The sequence below is a fragment of the Cyrtonyx montezumae genome, unplaced genomic scaffold (assembly GCF_038088225.1).
Source record: "Cyrtonyx montezumae isolate F1298 unplaced genomic scaffold, pur_monq_1.0 scaffold_208, whole genome shotgun sequence".
NCBI lineage: Eukaryota > Metazoa > Chordata > Aves > Galliformes > Odontophoridae > Cyrtonyx > Cyrtonyx montezumae.
Window position 1 is genome coordinate 1 of NW_027071946.1, and position 20,949 is coordinate 20,949.

The 20,949-nt window shown below is 64.4% G+C and overlaps 4 protein-coding genes across 4 annotated transcripts; 3 read left to right on the forward strand and 1 right to left on the reverse strand.

The window, feature by feature from the left end:
• Positions 1 to 86: 86 nt before the first annotated feature.
• Positions 87 to 3,245, forward strand: LOC136049475 (putative nuclease HARBI1; the record flags this gene model as incomplete). The annotated part of the gene is made up of 4 exons (XM_065737774.1): positions 87 to 228; positions 1,488 to 1,692; positions 1,783 to 1,920; positions 2,848 to 3,245. Coding segments are annotated over 4 exons (883 nt in total), but the record flags the coding sequence as incomplete, so codon positions are not given.
• Positions 3,246 to 5,958: 2,713 nt separating this feature from the next.
• CCS (copper chaperone for superoxide dismutase) lies at positions 5,959 to 8,501 on the forward strand. Its single transcript, XM_065737778.1, is given in 10 exon segments — positions 5,959 to 6,026; positions 6,335 to 6,676; positions 7,691 to 7,772; positions 7,843 to 7,891; positions 7,893 to 7,913; positions 8,010 to 8,036; positions 8,038 to 8,119; positions 8,221 to 8,294; positions 8,296 to 8,332; positions 8,335 to 8,501. Coding segments are annotated over 10 exon segments (855 nt in total). The 5' UTR covers positions 5,959 to 5,971; the 3' UTR covers positions 8,421 to 8,501.
• Positions 8,502 to 8,880: 379 nt separating this feature from the next.
• LOC136049478 (RNA-binding protein 14-like) lies at positions 8,881 to 14,296 on the forward strand. Its single transcript, XM_065737777.1, is given in 5 exon segments — positions 8,881 to 8,958; positions 8,961 to 9,010; positions 9,012 to 9,258; positions 12,065 to 13,679; positions 14,021 to 14,296. Coding segments are annotated over 5 exon segments (2,166 nt in total). The 5' UTR covers positions 8,881 to 8,912; the 3' UTR covers positions 14,229 to 14,296.
• Positions 14,297 to 16,112: 1,816 nt separating this feature from the next.
• On the reverse strand, positions 16,113 to 20,746 carry LOC136049477 (RNA-binding protein 4B-like). Its single transcript, XM_065737776.1, has 4 exons — positions 20,683 to 20,746; positions 19,617 to 20,036; positions 17,067 to 17,767; positions 16,113 to 16,621 (listed from the first exon to the last, which is right to left on the reverse strand). The coding sequence occupies exons 2-3, from the start codon at positions 20,026 to 20,028 to the stop codon at positions 17,073 to 17,075; spliced, it is 1,107 nt and encodes a 368-aa protein (XP_065593848.1). The 5' UTR covers positions 20,029 to 20,036; positions 20,683 to 20,746; the 3' UTR covers positions 16,113 to 16,621; positions 17,067 to 17,072.
• Between the last annotated feature and the right edge of the window lie 203 nt (positions 20,747 to 20,949).

Sequence of the window (20,949 nt, forward strand, 5' to 3'; positions counted from 1 at the left end):
TCCCCCTCCCCCCTCCCCGTCCTCCGCCGCAAACGCGGCCGCCGCCGCCGCTTTTACCCGGAGCACCGCGTCTACCGCGCCCGCAGTTCCTTCCTGGACCTGAGCGAGGAGCAAGTGCTGCGCCGTTACCGCCTGGACAAAGCCGCCATCGCCGGGCTGTGCCGCGAGCTGGGAGCCGACCTGGAGAGCGTCACCGGGCGCAGCCACGCTCTGCCCGTGGCCGTCAAGGTTCGGAGATTCAGAGATGCGTGGGCTTGGAAATCCTCCTCTCGCCATCCCGGCCCACTGAGCTACTCCATCCGATCCCTTAGCACCTCATCTAAAGGCTTAGGGGTCCATGGGGTGCCGTAGGGATCCTTAGGGTGCCATAGGGACCCATGGGGTGCCATAGTGACCCATGGGGTGCCATAGGGATCCATGGGGTGCCGTAGGGATCCATAGGGTGCCGTAGGGATCCATGGGGTGCTGTAGGGATCCTTAGGGTGCCATAGGGACCCATGGGGTGCCATAGGGATCCATGGGGTGCCATAGGGATCCTTAGGGTGCCATAGGGACCCATGGGGTGCCGTAGGGATCCTTAGGATGCTGTAGTGACCCATAGGGTGTCATAGGGACCCATGAGGTGCTGTAGGGACCCATGAGGTGCTGTAGTGACCCATGGGGTGCCGTAGGGATCCTTAGGATGCTGTAGTGACCCATGGGGTGCCATGGTGACCCATGGGGTGCCATAGTGACCCATGGGGTGCCATAGGGACCCATGGGGTGTCATAGGGGTCCTTAGGATGCTGTAGTGACCCATAGGGTGCCATAGGGACCCATGGGGTGCTGTAGTGACCCATGGGGTGCCATAGTGACCCATGGGGTGCCGTAGTGACCCATGGGGTGCCGTAGTGACCCATAGGGTGCCGTAGTGACCCATGGGGTGCCGTAGTGACCCATGGGGTGCCGTAGGGATCCTTAGGATGCTGTAGTGACCCATAGGGTGTCATAGGGATCCATAGGGTGCCGTAGGGATCCATGGGTGCCGTAGCGACCCATAGGGTGTCATAGGGACCCATGGGGTGCCATAATGACCCTTAGGGTGCCATAGTGACCCATATAGCACTGTGAGCCCATATAGCTTTACAAGCCCACATAGCTTTACAAGCCCACATAGCTTTACAAGCCCACATAGCTTTACAAGCCCACATAGCTTTACAAGCCCACATAGCTTTACAAGCCCACATAGCTTTACAAGCCCACATAGCTTTACAAGCCCACATAGCTTTACAAGCCCACATAGCTTTACAAGCCCACATAGCTTTACAAGCCCACATAGCTTTACAAGCCCACATAGCTTTACAAGCCACATAGCTTTACAAGCCCACATAGCATTACAAGCCCGCAGCATGACACGCCCGTGGTCGTTAGGAAGGTTGGACTGGGCGGTCCCGTAGGTCCTTTGCAGCCCCGTGGAGCCCTGAAGCTATCGTCCTGTAGCACTGCAGGTGACGTCGGCTCTCACCTTCCTGGCGTCGGGCTCCTTCCAGACGGCCACGCGTGACACCACGGGCATCAGCCAGTCCGCCATGTCCAACTGCTTGGCTCAGTTCCTGGAGGCCCTGCAGCGCCGTGCCGCCCGTTACATCGCCTTCCCGTCCCCGCGCCGATCTCCTCCCTTCCTGCCTCTCCTTTCCCCGGCGTTTTGGGGCTGTTGGGGAGCATGCACGTGGCCCTGAGGGCTCCGTCGAGAACGAGCTGGCGTTCCGCAACGCCCGCAATTCGCACTCCATGAACATGCAGGTGGTGTGCGACGCCGCCGGCGCCATCACCACGTGGTGGCCAAGTTCCCCGGCTCGTGCCCCAACGCCGCCGTCCTCGAGAACTCGGCCCTGGCGCGGCTCTTGGACGCCACCAGGCCCGAGGGGGTCTGGTTGTTGGGTGAGGTTTGGGAGAAAGGGGGGGGGGGGGGGGATATGGGGGGATAGGGGGGCAGATCTGGGGAGTTCAGGGGTGATACAGGGGATTTGGGGGTGATCTGGGGGGTTTGGGGGGGATATGGGGGGGTTTGAGGGGGATGGGGGGGTTGGGGGGCAGATCTGGGGAGTCCGGGGGTGATTTAGGGATTTGGGGGGATATGGGGGGATAGGGGGAGATTTTGGGGGATATGGGGGGGTTGAGGGGGATAGGGGGAGTTGGGGGGCAGATCTGGGGAGTTTGAGGGGGATGGGGGGGGTTGGGGGGTGATCTGGGGAGGTCCGGGGGTGATTTAGGGGGGTTTGGGGGGGATATGGGGGGATAGGGGGAGATTTTGGGGGGATATGGGGGGGTTGAGGGGGATAGGGGGGTTGGGGCAGATCTGGGGAGTCCAGGGGTGATATAGGGGATTTGGGGGTGATCTGGGGGCTTTGAGGGGGATGGGGGGTTTTTGGGGGGGTTATATGGGGAGTCCAGGGGTGATATAGGGGATGTGAGGGGTGATCTGGGGGTTTGGGGGGGATAGGGGGGGTTTGAGGGGGATAGGGGGAGTTGGGGGGCAGATCTGGGGAGTTCAGGTGTGATAAAGGGGATTTGGGGGGTGATCTGGGGGGGCTTGGGAGGGGGAGATTTGGGGGGCCGGGGGTTGATAGGGGGGGGTTTGGGGGGAGCTGTGGGTTATTTTTGGGGGGGGATCTGGGTAATTTGGGGGGGGAGCCGTGGGGAGATTGAGGGAAGATCTTCAGTCCTGGGAGAGGGGGGGGGGGGGGGAGGAAAGGAAGAGACCCAAAGTTATACGAGAAAACCTCTGGGTTTGGGGGGGGGGGGGAGGGGACCCCAAAAACACTGGGGTCCACATGAGGCGGCAAAGACCCCCCCCCTCCCCCCCAGGGGACCGCAGCTACCCCCTGAAGACGTGGCTCATGACCCCCATCCTGTTCCCGCGCGGCCCCGCGGAGGAACGCTACAACGCCCTCCACCACCAAACCCTGTCCTCCCTGCGCCGCACGCTGACCCTCCTGAGACGGCGCTTCCGCTGCCTGGATGCGGCGGGGGGGTCCCTTCAATACGCCCCCCAAAAAGTGTGTCAGATCTTCCTGGCTTGCTGCGTGCTGCACAACATCGCCCTGAGGCGCCGCATGCCGCTCGACCCCCACGACGGCCCCGAAACCGAAAGCGAAACGGAGCTGCTGCCCCCCCAGCCCCCCCCCCCCCACGTGCACATCTCCAGCGAGGCCAGGGCGGTGCGGGCGCGCATCGTGCAGAGGGTCAGGGAGAGTTTGGGGTGAGGGGGGGACCCCAGAACTGTGGGGATGGGGGGGGGGTGGGGACAGGGGGTCCCAGCGGGGTCAGAGAGAGTTTGGGGTGAGGGGGGGACCCCAGAACTGTGGGGATGGGGGGGGGGGTGGGGACAGGGGGTCCCAGCGGGGTCAGGGAGAGTTTGGGGTGAGGGGGGGACCCCAGAACTGTGGGGATGGGGGGGGGGGGTGGGGACAGGGGGTCCCAGCGGGGTCAGGGAGAGTTTGGGGTGAGGGGGGGACCCCAGAACTGTGGGGATGGGGGGGGGGGGTGGGGACAGGGGGTCCCAGCGGGGTCAGGGAGAGTTTGGGGTGAGGGGGGGACCCCAGAACTGTGGGGATGGGGGGGAAGTTGGGAGGGGGGGTGGTGGGGACAGGAGGTCCTGGTGCGCATCGTGCAGAGGGTCAGGGAGAGTTTGGGGTGAGGGGGGCACCCCAAAACTGTGGGGATGGGGGGGGGGTGGGGACAGGGGGTCCCAGCGGGGTCAGGGAGAGTTTGGGGTGAGGGGGGGACCCCAGAACTGTGGGGATGGGGGGGGGTGGGGACAGGGGGTCCCAGCGGGGTCAGGGAGAGTTTGGGGTGAGGGGGGGACCCCAGAACTGTGGGGATGGGGGGGGGGGTGGGGACAGGGGGTCCCAGCGGGGTCAGAGAGAGTTTGGGGTGAGGGGGGGACCCCAAAACTGTGGGGGTTGGGAGGGGGGGTGGGGACAGGGGGTCCCAGCGGGGTCAGGGAGAGTTTGGGGTGAGGGGGGGACCCCAGAACTGTGGGGATGGAGGGTAGAAGTTGGGGGGGTTGGGGACAGGGGGTCCCAGCAGGGTCAGGGAGAGTTTGGGGTGAGGGGGGGACCCCAAAACTGTGGGGATGGGGGGGGAAGTTGGGAGGGGGGGTGGGGACAGGAGGTCCCGAAGGTTTGGGGATGGATGTGGGGATGTCAGGCCCGGAAACCTTGAGGGGTGCAGCTGGGGATGTAGGGATGGGAACCCCAAAACTGGGGGGGGGACACGTGGGATGTGAACCCCAGAACCCTTGGGGGACACAAAACCCCCCCAATTTTATGGCCACCGCTTTTTGGGGTCAATAAAACCCTTCTTCCACAGCCCCAAATCCGTCCACTTCATTGAAGACAAAGGGAAGAAATGTTGGGGTGGGGGGGGTGGGGGTCACGGGGTCACTGTAGGAGGGTCATGGGGTCACTGGATGGGGGTCATGGGGTCACGGTGGGGGGGCCACGGGGTCATGGTTGGGGTAGGGGTCATGGGGTCACAGTGGAGGGGTCACGGGGGGGGTCATGGGGTCCCGGTTGGGGTGGGGGGTTATGGTGAGGTTGGGGGTCATGGGGTCATGGTGGGGATAGGGGTCATGGGGTCACAGTGGAGGGGTCACAGGGGTCATGGGGTCACGGTGGGGGGTCATGGGGTCACAGTGGAGAGGTCAGGGGGGTCATGGGGTCACGGTGGGGGGGTCACGGTGAGGTTGGGGCTCATGGGGTCATGGTGGGGGGTCATGGGGTCACAGTGGAGAGGTCAGGGGCGTCATGGGGTCACGGGGGGATCACGGGGGGGTCACGGGGTCCCGGTGGGGGTGGGGGGGGTCACAGGGGTCATAGGGTCACGGTGTGATGGTTGTACTTCGGGGTCGTTTGAAGCTTCCGAACAGATGCATCAATATTTTGGCTAAAAACTCTGTGCAAATTGGGGCCACAGCTCCGTTCCAACACGCGGACGCTGAGCAGATAGCAGCGAGCTCCTGAGGAACTGCAGCAGCACCGAAAATCTCCTCTGAAGTGCACGTGATCAGAGCTGAAGAGGACTACGGCCTTCCTCCCTCGACCCCCAAATCACAGCCCGGGAAGAGGAAGATAAGACGCGGAGATAAGAGGCAATCAAAAGAGGGGATGGGAAAGCCCCGCTGTGCTCCTGAGCTGAGGTCCCACGCCCCGCGGGGCAGCGCCGAACGGACACGCGGGGAACGGCCGTGGGCCGCGGAGGGGGGCTCCCCCCCACAGATAAACCCCCCCAGGGTCCCATCTGGGCACCCCGAGGGTCTCCAGACCCGGCGGGACCGCTCCCCGCGCCGCACCCACGTGGCGCTCCGTGACGGCGTCGCTGTTTCCATGGCGACGGGGGCGCGCCGGAAGTGACGCCGCTCCTAGAAACCGAAAGTGGGGAGCTGCGGACCGGAAGTGACGGAGCGGAGTTCAGAGTCCGCGGTCATGGAGGGGTCCGGGGGGCGAGCTGCACGGTGAGCGGCGGGAGAGGGGCGATGGGGGGCACGGGGGGGGGGGTGAGGGGTCCGGGGCTCCGCCCGCCGCCGTGTTGTTGGCGCAGGGCCCCATCAGTGGGAAGTTGTGGGGCGCGGCGCCCCAGACCGGGGTGTTTTTGGGGTGCGCGGTCCCTTTAAGAGGGGGAGGGGGGAGGGGGGGCGGGTAGTGGGGATCCGCACGGGGGGGGGGGGGGGTTCGTGGGTTGCAGGGACCTCTAAGTTGGGGGGGGGAGGAGGAGGAGGACCCCACGGAGGGGCACTATTAAGAACGCAGCCCCCCCCCACCCCCCCGACAGCATCCCTCCCTCAAATATCGTCCCGCCCCCCCCCACCCAAATACCGTCCCTCCCCCCACATACCATCCCCCAACGACCCCCTCCCCCCCCCAGATACCCCCCCCCCCCCCACAAACACCCCCCGCCCTTTATTTCCTAGCTGGAATTCGCAGTGCAGATGAGCTGCGATAGCTGCGCCCAATCCGTGCGGGCAGCGCTGGATGGCGTCCCAGGTGAGCCCCCCCCCGTAGCCCACCCCACAGCCCACACCACCCCATAACCCCCCCCATAACCCACCCCACAGCCTCTATCACCCCATAGCCCACCCCACAGCCCCCACCACCCCATAACCCCCCCATAACCCACCCCACAGCCTCTATCACCCCATAACCCCCCCCATAGCCCACCCCACAGCCCCCACCACCCCATAACCCCCCCCATAGCCCACCCCACAGCCCCCACCACCCCATAACCCCCCCCATAACCCACCCCACAGCCCCCATCACCCCATAGTTCCCCCCCCACGCCCCGATCCTCGCAGGCGTGCGGCTGTTGGAGCTGCGCCCCGAGACGCAGACGGTGCTGTTGGAGGCCGAGGTGGGGGCCGAGCGCGTGCGGGAGCTGCTGGAGAGCAGCGGGCGCCGCGCGGTGCTGCGTGGCATGGGGGGTCCCCGGGGGGGGGACGCACACACACACACGACGGGGGGGACGGCGGCGGTGGCGGCGCTGTCCGGTGGCGGCGGAGGCGTGCGGGGTTTGGTGAGGTTCCTGCAGGTGTCCCCCGAACGCTGCGTGGTGGATGGGGTCATCGATGGGCTGCGGCCCGGCCCCCACGGGCTGCACGTGCATGAGTTCGGGGATACGTCGCGGGGATGCGAAAGGTATTGGGGGGGGGGGGGGGGGGGGGGCGGGGGGCGGTTTTGGGGGGTGGGGGTGTGACAGTGGGTGGATGGGGATGCCACAGTGGGGGGTGGGGACGCCCCAAGAGAGGATAGGGATGCTCCAGTGGGGACAGGGATGCTCTAGTGGGGGACGGGGACACCCCAGTGGGGACAGGGACACCCCACGAGGGGACAGGGATGCTCCAGTGCGGGGTGGGGACACCCCAGTGGGGACAGGGACACCCCACGAGGGGACAGGGATGCTCCAGTGGGGATGGGGACACCCCAGTGGGGACAGGGACACCCCACGAGGGGACAGGGATGCTCCAGTGGGGGGTGGGGACACCCCAGTGGGGACAGGGACACCCCACGAGGGGACAGGGATGCTCCAGTGGGGGATGGGGACACCCCAGTGGGGACAGGGACACCCCACGAGGGGACAGGGACACCCCAGTGGGGACAGGGATGCTCTAGTGGGGACAGGGACACCCCACGAGGGGACCGGGATGCCCCAGTAGGGGATGGGGACACCCCAATGTGGACAGGGATACTCCAGTGGGGGAAGGGGACACCCCAGGAGGGGACAGGGATGCTCCAGTGGGGGATGGGGACACCCCACGAGGGGACAGGGATGCCCCAGTGGGGGATGGGGACACCCCAAGAGGGGACAGGGATGCTCCAGTGGGGAACAGGGTACCCCACTGGGGACAAGGACACCCCAGTAGGGGATGGGGGCACCCCAGTGGGGACAGGGACACCCCAATGGAGAATGGGGTGACCCCAATGGGGAATAGGGACTGCCCAAGAGGGGATGGGGAGACCCCAAAGGGGAACAGGGTACCCCACTGGGGACAGGGACACCCCAAGGGGTAACACGGGCACCCCAACATATTAAGGACACCCCACTGAGGGACAGGGGCGCCCCAATGGGGCTGAGGACAAACCAACGGGGAAAGGGGGAGGGGGGCAATGAGGGCATCCTCTCTTCACCCCACATCTCCCCCCTTCCCCCCAACACGGGGACCACTACAACCCCGATGGGGAATGCCACGGGGGGCCGGAGGACGAGCACCGGGTGAGCATGGGGGGCAATGTGGGGCGGCTCTGGGTCCCCACCCCCCCTCCCCACCTGACCCCACACCCTCTCTTCCCCCCCCACAGCACGCAGGGACCTGGGCAACGTGTGGGCCGACGCCGAGGGCCGAGCGGCATTCCGATATGGAGGACAAGAAGCTGAAGGTGGGGGGTCTGGAGGGGGTGGGCTTTGGGGGGGGGGTGGGTCGGTGCCCCACAGCCCTGACCCCCTCCCCCCCCCCTTCTCCCCATCCCCCAAAGGTGTGGGACATCATCGGGCGCTCGCTCGGTGGTGGGACGCGGGCGAGGACGACCTGGGCCGGGTGGCCACGCGCTGTCAAAGCTGACGGGGAACTCAGGGCCCAGGTGAGGTTGTGGTGGCAGTGGTCGGGTCTGGGGGGGCAATGGGGGCAAGGCTGTGACCCCCCCACCCCCCCACATGTGTGTGTGTGTCCCCCCTCTCCCCCTCCAGGCTTGCTTTGTGGGCGTGGTGGCGCGGGCGGCGGGCTCTTCCAGAACCCCAAACAGCTCTGCACCTGCGACGGCCCTCACGCTGTGGGATGAGCGTGAGCGGGCTGCGGCCTCAGCCCCACAGCGGCCTCCAGCCCCACAGCGGCCCACACCCCACGTCAGCCCTCCAGCCCCATGGTACCCCCCACCCCTCATCTGTAAGCTGAAGGACGCACTTTATGCCCCCCTCCTCCTCTCCCCCTCGGCCCCACACCTGAAAGACCAAAGAGAAATAAAGCACTTTGCGAGTCCTCTTTCCTACCCCAAAAATAACAGCGCGGCCCCTTTAAGAGCGGGTGAGGCGGGGTGGGGGGAGGGGCACGTTTCCAGGCGCCGTGCGTGAGTGCGCCTGCGCAGTAGGAACGGACGGTGTCTGTGAGCGCCTGAGTAGCAGTACGCATGCGCAGCAATACGGCGCTGTGCATGCGCAGCGGAAAGAAACGGCGGCCACGCGCCGTGACGCGCATGCGCTGAAAGTGAGGCGGGACGGAGCGCGAATCGGCGCGCATGCGCTTTGGGCCGCGTCGGCGGCGCGCAGGCGCAGAAAGGGGCGGGAAAACAACGCGCTGTGCGCACTGCGCGGTGCGCCACTCCCCCCTCAGCTCTGAGGATGGCGGCCGCCATTTTGTGAGGCCGCCAACAGCCGCCAGCGCCATGCGTCCCGGCATTAAACTCTTCGTGGGCAATGTCCCCGAAGAGGCGACGCGGAAGAGCTGAGCGAGCTGTTCTCGGGAGCGGCCGGCCCGGTGCTTCGGCATCGCTTTGATGAAACAGTTCGCGTTCGTTCACCTCCGGGACGAAGCGGCGGCGGCCCGCGCCATCGCGCAGCTCAACGGTCACCAACTTCACGGCCGCCGCATCGTGGTGGAGCCGTCCCGGCCTCGGCCCACCAACACCTGCAAGATATTTGTCGGCAACGTCTCGGCCGCCTGCACCAGCGGCGAGCTGCGCTCGCTTTTCCAGCAATACGGCACCGTCGTGGAGTGCGACGTGGTCAAAGGTACCGGACCCGCCGCTCGCCGCCCTCCCCACCCGTTCCCCCTCCCCCACCCGCACTGCGGGGCCCTCTGTGCCCCTGTGGAGAGGGGGGGGAGGAGAGCGGCCCTGGGGTAATGGCGGTGTGGATGTGGACGGAGCTGCTCCGTCGTGAGGTGCAGCGGGGATGGGAGCCGGTAGTGATGGAGGGGAAGTGATTATTGGCGTTAATGCAGCTAAATCTGCTCCACTGTGGTCGTGGAGGGTGCCCTATGGGAGCTGTTGCCCCTCACCATGAGCTGCTGTGGGAGGTTGCAAGGTAATTAAGAGGGGGACTCTTAATTGATATAAGGTGATTTGTTGGCGTGAATATGGCTAAATCTGCTCCACAGTGGTTGTGGAGGGTGCCCTGTAGGAGCTGTTCCCCTCCCATGAGCTGCTTCAGGGGGCTGGGAGCTTGTAATGTCCCCCTGTTAATGGATATAAGGTGATTAGCTGCTATTTCTACACCTAAATCTGCTCTAGAGCAGTTTTAGATGGTGCCCTATAGGGAGCTGCTCCCCCATGAGCTGCAGTGGGGGGGCTAGGAGTGTATAATTTCCCGCTATTAATGGATATGAGGTGATTAGCTGCCATTTCTACACCTAAATGTGCTCCAGAGTGGTTGTGGACAGTGCCCTACAGGGAACTGCTCCCCCGTGAGCTGCAGTGGAGGGCTGCCAGTGTATAATTTCCTCTTGTGAATGAACATGAGGTGAATAGCTGCCATTTCTACACCTAAATCTGCACCACACTGGTCGTGGAGGGTGCCCTATAGGGAGCTGCTCCCCCGTGAGCTGCTATGGGGGGCTGGGAGTGTATAATGTCCCCCTATTAATTGATATAAAGCGATTTTTCTGCCGTTCATACACCTAAATCTGCTCCAGAGCGGTTTTGGACAGTGCCCTATAGGGATCGTCTCCCCCGTGGGCTGCACTGGGGGGCTGGAAGCCTTGAATTTCCCCCTATTCATGGCTATAAGGTGATTAGCTGCCATTTCTACACCTAAATCTGCCCCACACGGGTTGTGAGGGTGCCCCATAGGGCGCTGCTCCCCCGTGACCTCAGGGTGGGGTTTGGAGGTGGATCGTTTCCGTATGTTCACGGCTATGAGGTGCTTTCCTCCGCTCGTTGCCGCCATGCGTAATGCTTAAACCCAATGTGGGCCGGGGTGAGCCGCGGTGGGAGGTCTGGAGTTTGGCCTCGGTGGCTCTGTGTTAATTGACGTGAGGCTTGATTGCTCTGTTAATTGACGTGAGGCTTGATTGCTCTGTTAATTGACGTGAGGTGCTCTCCCCCAGTCTTTGCCGCCGTTTACACCCCTGAATCGGATCCAACCCGCACACGGAGTGCTCTGCCCCCCCACAAGCTGCAGGGGGAGCTTCAGAAGCCTCTAATTACCTGCTGTTAATTGATACGGGGCGATTCCCTTCCTCTGTGCCACAACTTCAGGCGCTTTTCCCCCACTCTTTGCCACCGTTTCCGCTGCTCGGTGCCCTGCAGTGCGGATACGGAGCGTGCTGCTGCCCCGTGGGCTGCAGTGGGAAGCCACAGGTCGGTCATCCTCTGTTCATGGATACTCGGCGCTTTCCTTTCCTTTCTGCTGTGCTCTCAGGATCTTTCCCCACTTTTTTCACCCATTTATATGCTTAAATCCATTCCAGCGTGGACGCAGAGCGCTCTGCTCCTCCGTGAGCTGCGAGGGGAGCTTGCAAGCTTCTAATTACACTAATTAAGTTAATTGGTGTAAGGCACTTTCCCTGAGCCCAAATCTCCAGAGCAGACACAGTATTGCTGTGCTGGGACTGCCCCCAAACCGGGAGCTGTGATGCTGAGTGCTTTGGGGGCTGATCCGGGGCGGGGGGAGGGGGGGGGAGGGGCTCTTTGCGGCGGACTTTGCAAGTGCAGACGTTGGGGGCACTCGGGAACTTTTGGGGCAGTTTGTGGCCCCTCCGCTGCTTTGAGGCGCTTCCCTTGCAGGAAGGAGCAGAGCGAGCTAATGAATCACGTAACGAGCGCGGTCGCCGCGTGCCCAGCCCCAGCTCTACGTTTCGGGGCGCTTCATTTCGGGTCCCCTCCCCCCCCCTTTTGCTGCCACCGCCGCTCTCCGCCCGTGTGCTGACGGCTTGTGGGGTCGTGACGGCGGTGAGAACCCCGGACCCGCCGTGGCGTGGGGTCGGAGCCCACCTCAGCGCTCCCCTCCGTCACCGCGCTGCGTCCTCTGCCCCGCTTCTAACTCCTGGCCGACGTCTCTGCTTCGTTAACGATTCTCGTGGCCGTGCTGCTCGTTTGCTCAGCGTCGTTAAGGTCGCGCCGGCCCCGCTCCCTCCTCCTGCTTACTTGCACAGGGTTGGGGGGACGGGGGGGGTCTCAGAGCGTGGCGGTCTGTGAGTGGGGAGGGGTGGGAGGGCACGACGGGGGCGGGAGCGAACCTGTGCCGATGTGAGCACGGAGCGTGGGCCCAAGCTCCATCGTTTGAGCTGAGGATGTTGATTAATGGGGTCGGGGCTTTCTGTCTCACAGGTGAGCAGCAGAAGCTCCGAAGTTCCCAGAGACCCTGCGGTACCGCCCCCCAAGTTTTGGGGTTCTGGGGGGGTGGGGGGGGTGTAGGCGAGCCCAAGGGCAAGCGTGGGGGGGTCCGGAGCGCGGCTGGAGCTGGGGTCGTGGGGCCACTGTCGTTCGTTACCGAATGTGTACGGTAGAGCCGGGCGGCGCGCCTCGTTAAGCGTTCAATCCTGTAACGAAATGTCTTTTCTCCCCCACTGATAACCCTCTGTCTGCTGCTTTATCAGACTATGCATTTGTTCACATGGAGAACGAAGCAGATGCAAAAGTTGCCATCGAAAATCTTAATGGGAAGGAGGTGAAAGGAAGAAGAGTCAATGTGGAGCTCTCGACCAATGTTCAGAAAAAGGGAGCGGGCCTGGCCGTGCAGGCCGGCGTCGTGGTGGACAAGAACAAGCGGATAGGCCTGGAGTACAGGGAGAAGTTCCAGCCCAAGATAGAGGGCTTCGAGCAGCGCCGGCTCGCGGACTCCGCCTTCCCCTCCGCCGCCGCCGGCTACGCCGCCGCCTCCTCCTCCTCCCTGTACGATTACCAGCAGCGCTTCGGCACCGCCGCCGCCGCCAAGTACGACGGCTTCGACGCGCAGCCCCGGCCCTCATCCCCCACCTACTTTGGCCGGGACCGCAGCCCCCTGCGGCGCTCCCCGACCAGGGCCGGCTACACGGCGGCCACGCTCCCGGTGACAGCACAACCCGCCGCCTACCGCGCTCAGCCCTCGGCCTCGCTGGGGGCCGCGTACCGCGCTCAGCCCTCGGCCTCGCTGGGCGTCGCGTACCGCCCGCAGCCCACCACCGGCCAGGCCGCCGCGTACCGCGCGCAGCCCTCGGCCTCGCTGGGCGCCGCGTACCGCTCGCAGGCCGCCGTTTCCCTGGGCGCCTCGCAGCCCGCTGCCGGCTCCCTCGCCTCCTATGGTGCCCAGCCCGCTGCCGCCTCCTACGGCGCGCAGCCCGCCGCCTCCCAGCTTTCTGGCTACAGCCTGCAGTCCTCAGCCCTCGCCTCCTCCTACGGGGCGCAGGCCGCCTCCGGCTACTCCGCTGCCTACAGCGCCCAGGCTGCCGCCGCCGCCTACGGGGCACAGGCCGCCGCCGGCCCCGCCGCCTCCTACGGCGTGCAGTCGGTAGCCACGCACGTGGCCTCTTACGGCGCGCAGCCCGCTGGCTACGGCGTGCAGCCTGTCGATGGCCACACAGCCTCGTATGGCGCTCAGCCCGGCGCCGCTCTCCCCGCTTCCTACGGTGCCCAGCCGGTAGCGGCACACACCGGCTCCTACGGCGCGCAGCCGGTCGCTGGCCACGCCGCTGCTTACGGCGCCCAGCCCGTAGCCGGCCACTCGGCCTCCTATGGCGCCCAGCACGTGGCTGCCGCGCTCTCAGCCTCCTACGGCGCGCAGCCGACCGCCGGCCACTCGGCGTCCTACGGCGCTCAGCCTGCTGCCAACCTGCCCGCCTCCTACGGCAGCCAGGCCGCCGCGCTCTCTGCCACCTATGGCGCGTCGGCGGCCTCCTCGCTGGCCGCCTCCTACGGCAGCCAGGCCGCTGCCGCCTCCTACAAGGCACAGGCTTCCGTCCCGCTGACGGCGGCCTACCGAGCCCAGGCCTCCAACTCGATGGCGGCCTCCTACCCGGCGCAGCAGGCCTCCTCCGCGTCGCTGGTGGCCGCCTACAGAGCCCAGCCGGGCAGCGCCTACGACGGGCCGAGCCAGCTGGGGCAGCAGGCTGCCTCCTACCTGGGCCTCTCACAGGCCGCCGCCGTCGCACCGCCCTACGAGCGCACCCGCCTCTCCCCGCCTCGCAGCGCTGGCTATGACGATCCGTACAAAAAATCCTCCGCTCTGGCAAAAAGGTATGGAGCCCGGCCGGCGGCTCGCGCGTAGCCCACCTGCGGCGTCTTTTAACACCCCCCCTCCCCTCGCTTCTCTGTGCTGGATACCGGGGGGCTTTCGGTGGCTGGGAATGGCCCGGCTGTCCGTCCGTCTGTCCGCTGCGTCGCTCCGTGCCGCGAGAGCCGGCACGCCCGGGCCGGGTTGCGGCGGTGCTGTGCGCGACACCACGGGCTCTCACCGTTACGATCCCCCTCTCCCCCTCTCCCCCCGGCACCGGGGACGAGTCGGCTTCGCTTGTTCGCCAAGCGCTTCCCCCGGCGCCGCCGCTCCGTATTCACCACGTCTCTCTTCTCTCGCCCAGGTACAATTCAGACCGCCGTCTCTCTGAGCTCTCAGATTACCGCCGCTTAGCGGACTCGCCTCTCGCGTACCGCCGCTCGCCGACAAAGTCCCCGATGGATTACCGTCGCCTGCCGGAAGCGCACGCCGATTACGCCCGCTACTCGGGCGCCTACGGCGATTACCTGCCCACTGCCCGCGTGCACTCGGGCTACCAGCGCCGCCTGTAGCGTGCCCTGAGCCAGCCTCCCCTCCCCCGTCCTGCGCCGGCCCCTCCGCGCCGCACCCTTTCTCGTGGCCCACCCCTTTCCAGGGCATGGACGGTTGGTTTCTTTTTTTATCTTTTTTTTTTTTTTAGCCATTTTTTGTCGTCGTTTTTTAGAAGGTTTCGCAGTCACGGTTCGAACAGCTCCCGCGGTGCCGTGCCGTGCGGTGGGAGGAGCGTGCTCGCAGTCCGCCTGTAGCGTCGCGACGCCGCGCCCGTTGGCAGCAGCACAGCTCAGTTTTGCAGCCCAAACCATCGGCGCCACCAACAGCCCCTCCATCCTCCCCCCCCCCACCCACAACACACACAAACCTTTTTAGCGTTACGTTCAATCTAGGCACGGCGTCGGACTCGACCCTGCAGCGACGAGTGACGTTTTGTACGACTGTAAATAAACCGCTGGGCTGTTCTCAGTTTAGAAACCCTCGTACGCTGTTTTTCTTTCCCCACTCGGGGACGGCTCTGTCCCCGTTCCTCCCTGCAAGCGGCAGACGAGCAGTGGGGGAAGCTCTGGGATGACTGTACCGCTCCGCCTGCTCCCAGCAGGTTCAGCTGCTCATTCTCTGTTCCTAATCCAAACGCTTCTACCCGCAGGTTCTACCTTTGGCCAACGTTTGGTTTCTCTCCGGGAGTGAAATGTAATGTGTTGTTTGCTTTTAGGCAAGCTGCTCCTCGCTCAGCGCATCGCCGAGGCCGAGCGGGGCTCCTCCTCCCCGCTGGAATTGGACTATAAAACCTTACAAAACCGTTTTGTGTCCCTTGTCTTCCCTGAGCTGCTGAATGCGGCGCGTCCCCTGCAGCGGCTGTTCTCTGACACTGTCACCTCTTGTGTCAAGTTTATTGCAGGGCGAGGACGGCAGCACTTTGTGTGTGTGAGTGTGATCAGGGGAGTGAGAAAGTACAGCCTGAAAAACGACAGCCCTACTGGGAGGAAATACAGCCTGGTGGGAACAGTACAGCTGGTGAGGGTAGAAATACAGCCTGACAGGGCAGCGTACGGCCTGCTGGGGTAGAAAGACAGCCTGATGGGGACAGTACAGCTTGCTGGGGTGGAAATACACCCCGACAGAGCAGCAGTACAACCGGTTGGTGCGCCTCATTGGCGGGGCTTGGTTAAGCGGTGCAGCGTGGGAGGTAACGAGGACCCTAACGATTCTCCCCCTCGTTTTCCAGGCTGGTGGCAGCGAGAGGTTCACGAGGAGCTGCAGAAACAGCTTTGAGGTAGAGCAGGAGGAGCACAGCCACAGCCTGAGGTGCGCAGCGCTCGCGCTGCTGAGTGGCAGCACCAGAGGAGAAGCCAAGAAACTCGGCGCTCTGTGCCCAGGGAAGTGCTTGAAAGGAAAAGGACGTAGGCGAGGCAGCTAGAGCTGTGGGAGGCGGCCAGGGGAGCAGGTGAGAGCTGCTGGGCACTGTCTGAACCCCCAGCATGGGGGGCCAGGGAATGAGGGGCTTCCCCAGAGCGGGAGCCTTGGGGCTGCGGGGTCAGGAGGCAAAAGGCGCTGACCCCACACCTCAGCACTGAATTGCATCGAGTTGGTGAGGACAAGGGGGGCAGGCGGGGGGCTCTGCAGGGTCCTTAATGAGCCAGCCCTGTTAATGAGCCCGGCGTCAGGACGAGGGTGGTGTTAGAGTGGGGCTGTACAGCAGAGCCTCAGCAGTCCCTTCATCTGCAGCACAACAGTGGTGAGCACAGGGGAAGAGCCCGCGCAGCAGACACAGGCCTGGGTTCGTTAAGAGGTTCGTTAAAAGAGTTTATTTTACTGGAAAGAGCGGTCGGGGTGGGGAGGGAGGGAGGGAAGGAGGGCTGGGAGGGAAGGAAGGGTGGGAGGGGAGCTAAAGGCTGAGGCAGAGCCGCAGGTTGGGCTCCAGGCGTTGACGCCGGGCTCGGCGCAGCGCTGTCGGGATCGCTTTGTACCACAAAGTTAAGACTGATCATCTTTAAAAAAACAATACGCACGTCCTTAAAAAAGAAAAAAAAAAAAAAGACCCAACAAAAACAAAACCAAAAGAAGCTACGTCCCGGGCTGCGAGAAGGGGGGGAACAGCAGCTCCACGCACGCCGCCAGGGGAGCGGGTAAGCAAAGCTCGTGCTACGGCTACGCTCGCACTAAACCTGAGCCTAGACCAGCTAGGGGCTGGAGAGCGGCATGGCGAGGCGAGAAAGCAAATCCTGAAAGACTGAACGTCAACGTGGGGCTGGGGGGGGAAAAGGGGGATAAGCTACTTCTGACTACGCTACGAAGAAGCTCGAGCGTCCGTTAGGGACCGATTCGTTAGGTGAAACGGGTGTGCTTTGAAGCCCAGCACAGTCAGACGCGCACGGCACGGGAACCCGACGTCCAGCCGCAATTATCTTACCTGAAAGAGAAAAGCAGAGTTCAGGGCCCCCAGCGGAGAACCGGGGATGGGCCGAGCCCTGCAGGAAGCCACCGGAGTCCAGAAGTCGGCCGAGCTTTGGGCAGCGGGACACCGCTCGGTTGTGACTTGTCAGTCGGACCGGGCTCAGCACGGCATCGTCGTGAGCGGAGCGGGAGAGGATCCTCCCCTCGCACCGAGCCACGGTAGTGGGGACTGCTCCCAGCACCGGGAGGACCGCTCAACACCGAGAGGCCGACGCTCGTCTCGCCGTGTGAATGCCAGCGGGGCTCTCGTGGAGCCGGCGTCCGGGCTTTAACGCCCACTAAGGGCCCCGAGACCCACAGAACCCCTGCTCCGGGAAGGAGGCGGAGTCAGCCCAGCCGCCGGAGGACCCCCACGCAACCCCAGAGCACCACCAGTGGTCCGGAGCTCCATACACGCTCACCTCGGCTCAAAAGGCAGAGTACCGCGCCCTGTCCGCGTACGGGTCGCGCCCGAACCGCTGCATGTCGTAGAGCGAAGCCCGAGCGACCGACGAGACCGGCGACAGCTGACTACGATCGTACGTGTACGCCTCTCCGACGGTGGTGGCCGCGGCTGCCGTGCGGCGCAGGGGGCTTCTATCCCGGGTGTAATAGGTGGAGGAGGCCGCCGCCGCTGCCGCCGTGGCTGCAGCCGCCACCGCGGCCGCCGCTACGCCCGGAGTGGGCAGCAGAGCTCTATCGTAGGGGTCTAGGGTGGTGGGGATGCGGCTGGCCATGGCCGTGGTGGCCGCCATGGCCGTGGACTGGACCTGGGAGTACTGGGCGTACTGGGAGTACTGGGCCATGGTCTGCTCTGCGTAGGCGTCGTACGCAGAGGCCGTCGCATAGGACCTGACGCGGTAGCGCTTGTAGTAGTCGGCCATCCCGCTGTACGCGTCATCGTAATACATGGTCTCCCCATAGCCCGCGGTGTAGGGAGTGCGCACGGCTCCGTACTGCTCGTTATAGGCCTCGGTAAAGTCAGCCACTTGCCCCGGGCGATCTACCGGACACTCTTTAGACCAGTGCCCTTCCTTCCCGCACCGGTAGCAGCCGCTCTTGTCTCCCATCCCGGGCGCGGTCCTGAGCCGACTGGTGGACAACTGCACGCGCATCCGCTTGCCTTGAAGAAACAGACGCAAAAGGGAGGCTATAATTGAGGCCACACCAAGAGGTTCATTAGAAAAGCATGCACAGTAAAGCACACATCGGGACGCGACCGCACAGATCCCCACCGGAGTCAGCTCAGAGCGATGCCGGGCATCGCAGGAGTCCCCGACCTCCTGCATCCATCCGCTGGGCTCAGCACCGAGCCACGCACTGACTTACCAACACTGGGGACACCGAGCGCTCACTGGCTGTGATACACATCCTGGCTACCCCAAGGAGGGCTGGGAGGGATTTGCAGCCGAACCCATGGGGCTGAAGCCGCAGGAAAGCAGCGTTCTGCCCCACATTGGCATGCTGGTAATTCTGCAGCAGCGCGAGCTCGCCAACGGAGCAAAGCCAGTGTGGCACGGGGAGAGGCACCCAGCGATGCCACGCACGAGCGGGTCCTGCCCTTCGGGAGGGGATGCAGCCCCGGGGCATGCACTGGGGAGCAAGTCCGATGTCGGATCTTACACAGACCACACTGCTTAATGGAGGAGTTCCGGCACGGGGATTGGAGCTGGAGTGCGAGTGGAGGGATGGGGCGTGGGGGAGACAGCAGCACCAGGGACACCCAGAACTGTGCGATGAGGCATGGTAAAGAGCACTGGGGATGACCAGAATGGAGTCATGGTGAAGAACAGCTCCGGAGACAACCGAAATACAGTGGATGGGTCGTGGTAAAGAAGAGCACTGGGGACAACCAAACTAGAGTGGATGGGTCATGGTGAAGAGCACCAGGGACACCCTGGATGGGTCGTGGTGTAGAACAGCTCTGGAGATGACCAAAGTAGAGTGGATGGGTCATGGTGAAGAGCACCGCGGACACCCTGGATGGGTCGTGGTGAAGAAGAGCACCGGGGACATCCGAAATTGGGCAATAGATGAGGAAGGAGAGCTCTAGGACACCCCTGAGAGGGGTGACGGGCTGTGAAGAAGACCACTAGGGACACCCCGAATTTGGACAGCAGAAGAGCTCTGTGGATGACCAACGTGAGCAGACATGGGGTGGCCAAGAGAAGCACTGAAGCGCCGGGCTCAGCAACACCTCAACCAGGGATCAAAAACACCCCAACCAGGGGTCAGCAACACCCTGACCAGGGGTCGGCAACACCCCCACTGGAGGTCGGCAACACCTCAACTGGAGATGACCAAGATCCCGACCAGGGGTTGGCAACACCGCAACTGGAGATGACCAAGATCCCGACCAGGGGTTGGCAACACCCCAACTGGAAATGACCAAGATCCCGACCAGGGGTTGGCAACACCCCAACTGGAGATGACCAAGACCCCGACCAGGGGTCAGAAACGCTCCAACTGGAGGTGGGCAACGCCACAACAAGACGGCGGCGTCTTGGGATCACACAACAGCCGCGTCCCCAACAACCTGACGAAGAAGCATTCGCTTTTGGCGTGGAGGAGGTGCTTCGGCACCGGCTCTGCTCACCCACTTGGCAAGATGTGGGGCCGCCACGAGCCCCACACACCCAGGACCACCACCACGTGAGGTCCTTTAGCTGGATCCCAACCCGCACGGGGTCCTTTAGCTGGATCCCAACCCACACCCTAATTCTTCATGAGTGGAACCACGGTGAAGACGAGCTCGGAGCACACACCGAAACAAAACACCGGCCTCCCCGACGCCCCAACCGGGGACCGGCAACACCGCGGCGAGACGGCGGCATCGCGGCGCTTTCACCATCTCCCCCCGCGAGCTCGGGGCCGGCTCCAACCTCACCAAAAGATCACAACGGGACCTCCACGCGAGGCCACCGCCGCCGGCCTCCATCTCCCCAGCTCCATCCCGTCCCCGTCCCCGTCACCTTGGAACTCGGTGTTGTCCAGCCCGCGGATGGCCTCCACCGCGTCCTCGGCCCGCTCCATGTGCACGAAGGCGTAGTCCTTGACGATGTCGCACTCGATGACGGGGCCGTACTCCTCGAACTTGGCGCGCAGCTCCAGGTTGGTGCACGTGGAGCTGATGTTGCCCACGTGCAGCTTGGTGGAGGCCTTGCTCTTGTTCTTGCTGGCCTCCACGTTGATGCAGACGCCGTGCAGCTTGTGGTGGTGCAGGTTGCGGATGGCGTCCTCGGCCGCCGTCTTGTCCTCGATGTGCACGAAGCCGTAGTTCTTGATGATGTCGCACTCCAGCACTTTGCCGTACTGCTCGAACAGCGAGCGGATCTCCTGCTCCGTCGCCTCCCGCGGCAGGTTCCCGATGAACAGCTTCACCATCTTCAGGCCTGCATGGCAAAGGGGTGGGTGGGGGTCCCCAAAACTACCTCCCCTCCCCCCTCAGCCTGCAGTCCCCCGGTCTACAGACCCCCATATCCCACCCCACAGCCCTCACCCTATATTCCCCCCTATCGCTCTCTTCTCCCCCCCCCCCACCCCAAGCTTCGCTCCTCCCGCCCCAGACCCCCGTATCTCCCCCTTCCCACCCTATCCCACCCCACAGCCCTCACCCTACTCCACATTCCCCTGTCCCTCTCTTCCCCATCCCTCCCCCCCCAAAAGCTCCACTCCTCCCACCCCCAGACCCCCATCTCTGCACCCCCCCCTCCCCAACCCGCAGTCCCCCGGCCTACAGACCCCCATATTCCCCCCCCATCCCTCACCCTGCTCCACATTCTCCTATCGCTCTCCTTCCCCCCCCCCCCAAAGCTCCACTCCTCCCACCCCAGACCCCCATCCACTCCCATCCCCCACCCTGCTCCACGTTCTATCGCTCTCCTCTCCACCCCCCCCCCTCTCTGTGCCCCCCGCCCTCCGCTTTAGCCCCTAGCCCTACCCTAGCCCCCCACGCAAGTTCCTGACCCGCGTACCCCACGCCCGGACCCCCCCCCCCGTCCCGTCCCCGCTCGCCCCCCGGTGCGGCCCCGCCCCCACCTGCGCCCTCCGCCGCTCTCTCCTCGCAAAATGGCGGCGGCGAAGCACAGCAGCTCAGACCCCGCCCCCCCTGCTCCTATTGGTCCGTGGGGCTGTCCGTCAAGTGCAGCACCGCGCTCCCGGGGATCGCTGGGCACGCCCTCGGCGCCCTCGCAGCCAATCAGATAAAGGGGCGGGGCGCGTGGAGCGGCCCATTCATGATTAACGGGGGAATCCGGAGCGGCCCATTCATGGTTAACGGGGTGATTCGGAGCGGTCCATTCTTCG

Coding starts and splice junctions, on each gene's coding strand:
- LOC136049477 (XM_065737776.1), bottom strand. CDS start 20,028: ATGGTGAAGCTGTTCATCGGGAACCTGCCGCGGGAGGCGACGGAGCAG. Junction 17,768..19,616: donor GGACAACACCGAGTTCCAAG/GTGACGGGGACG, acceptor TGTTTCTTCAAG/GCAAGCGGATGCGCGTGCAG.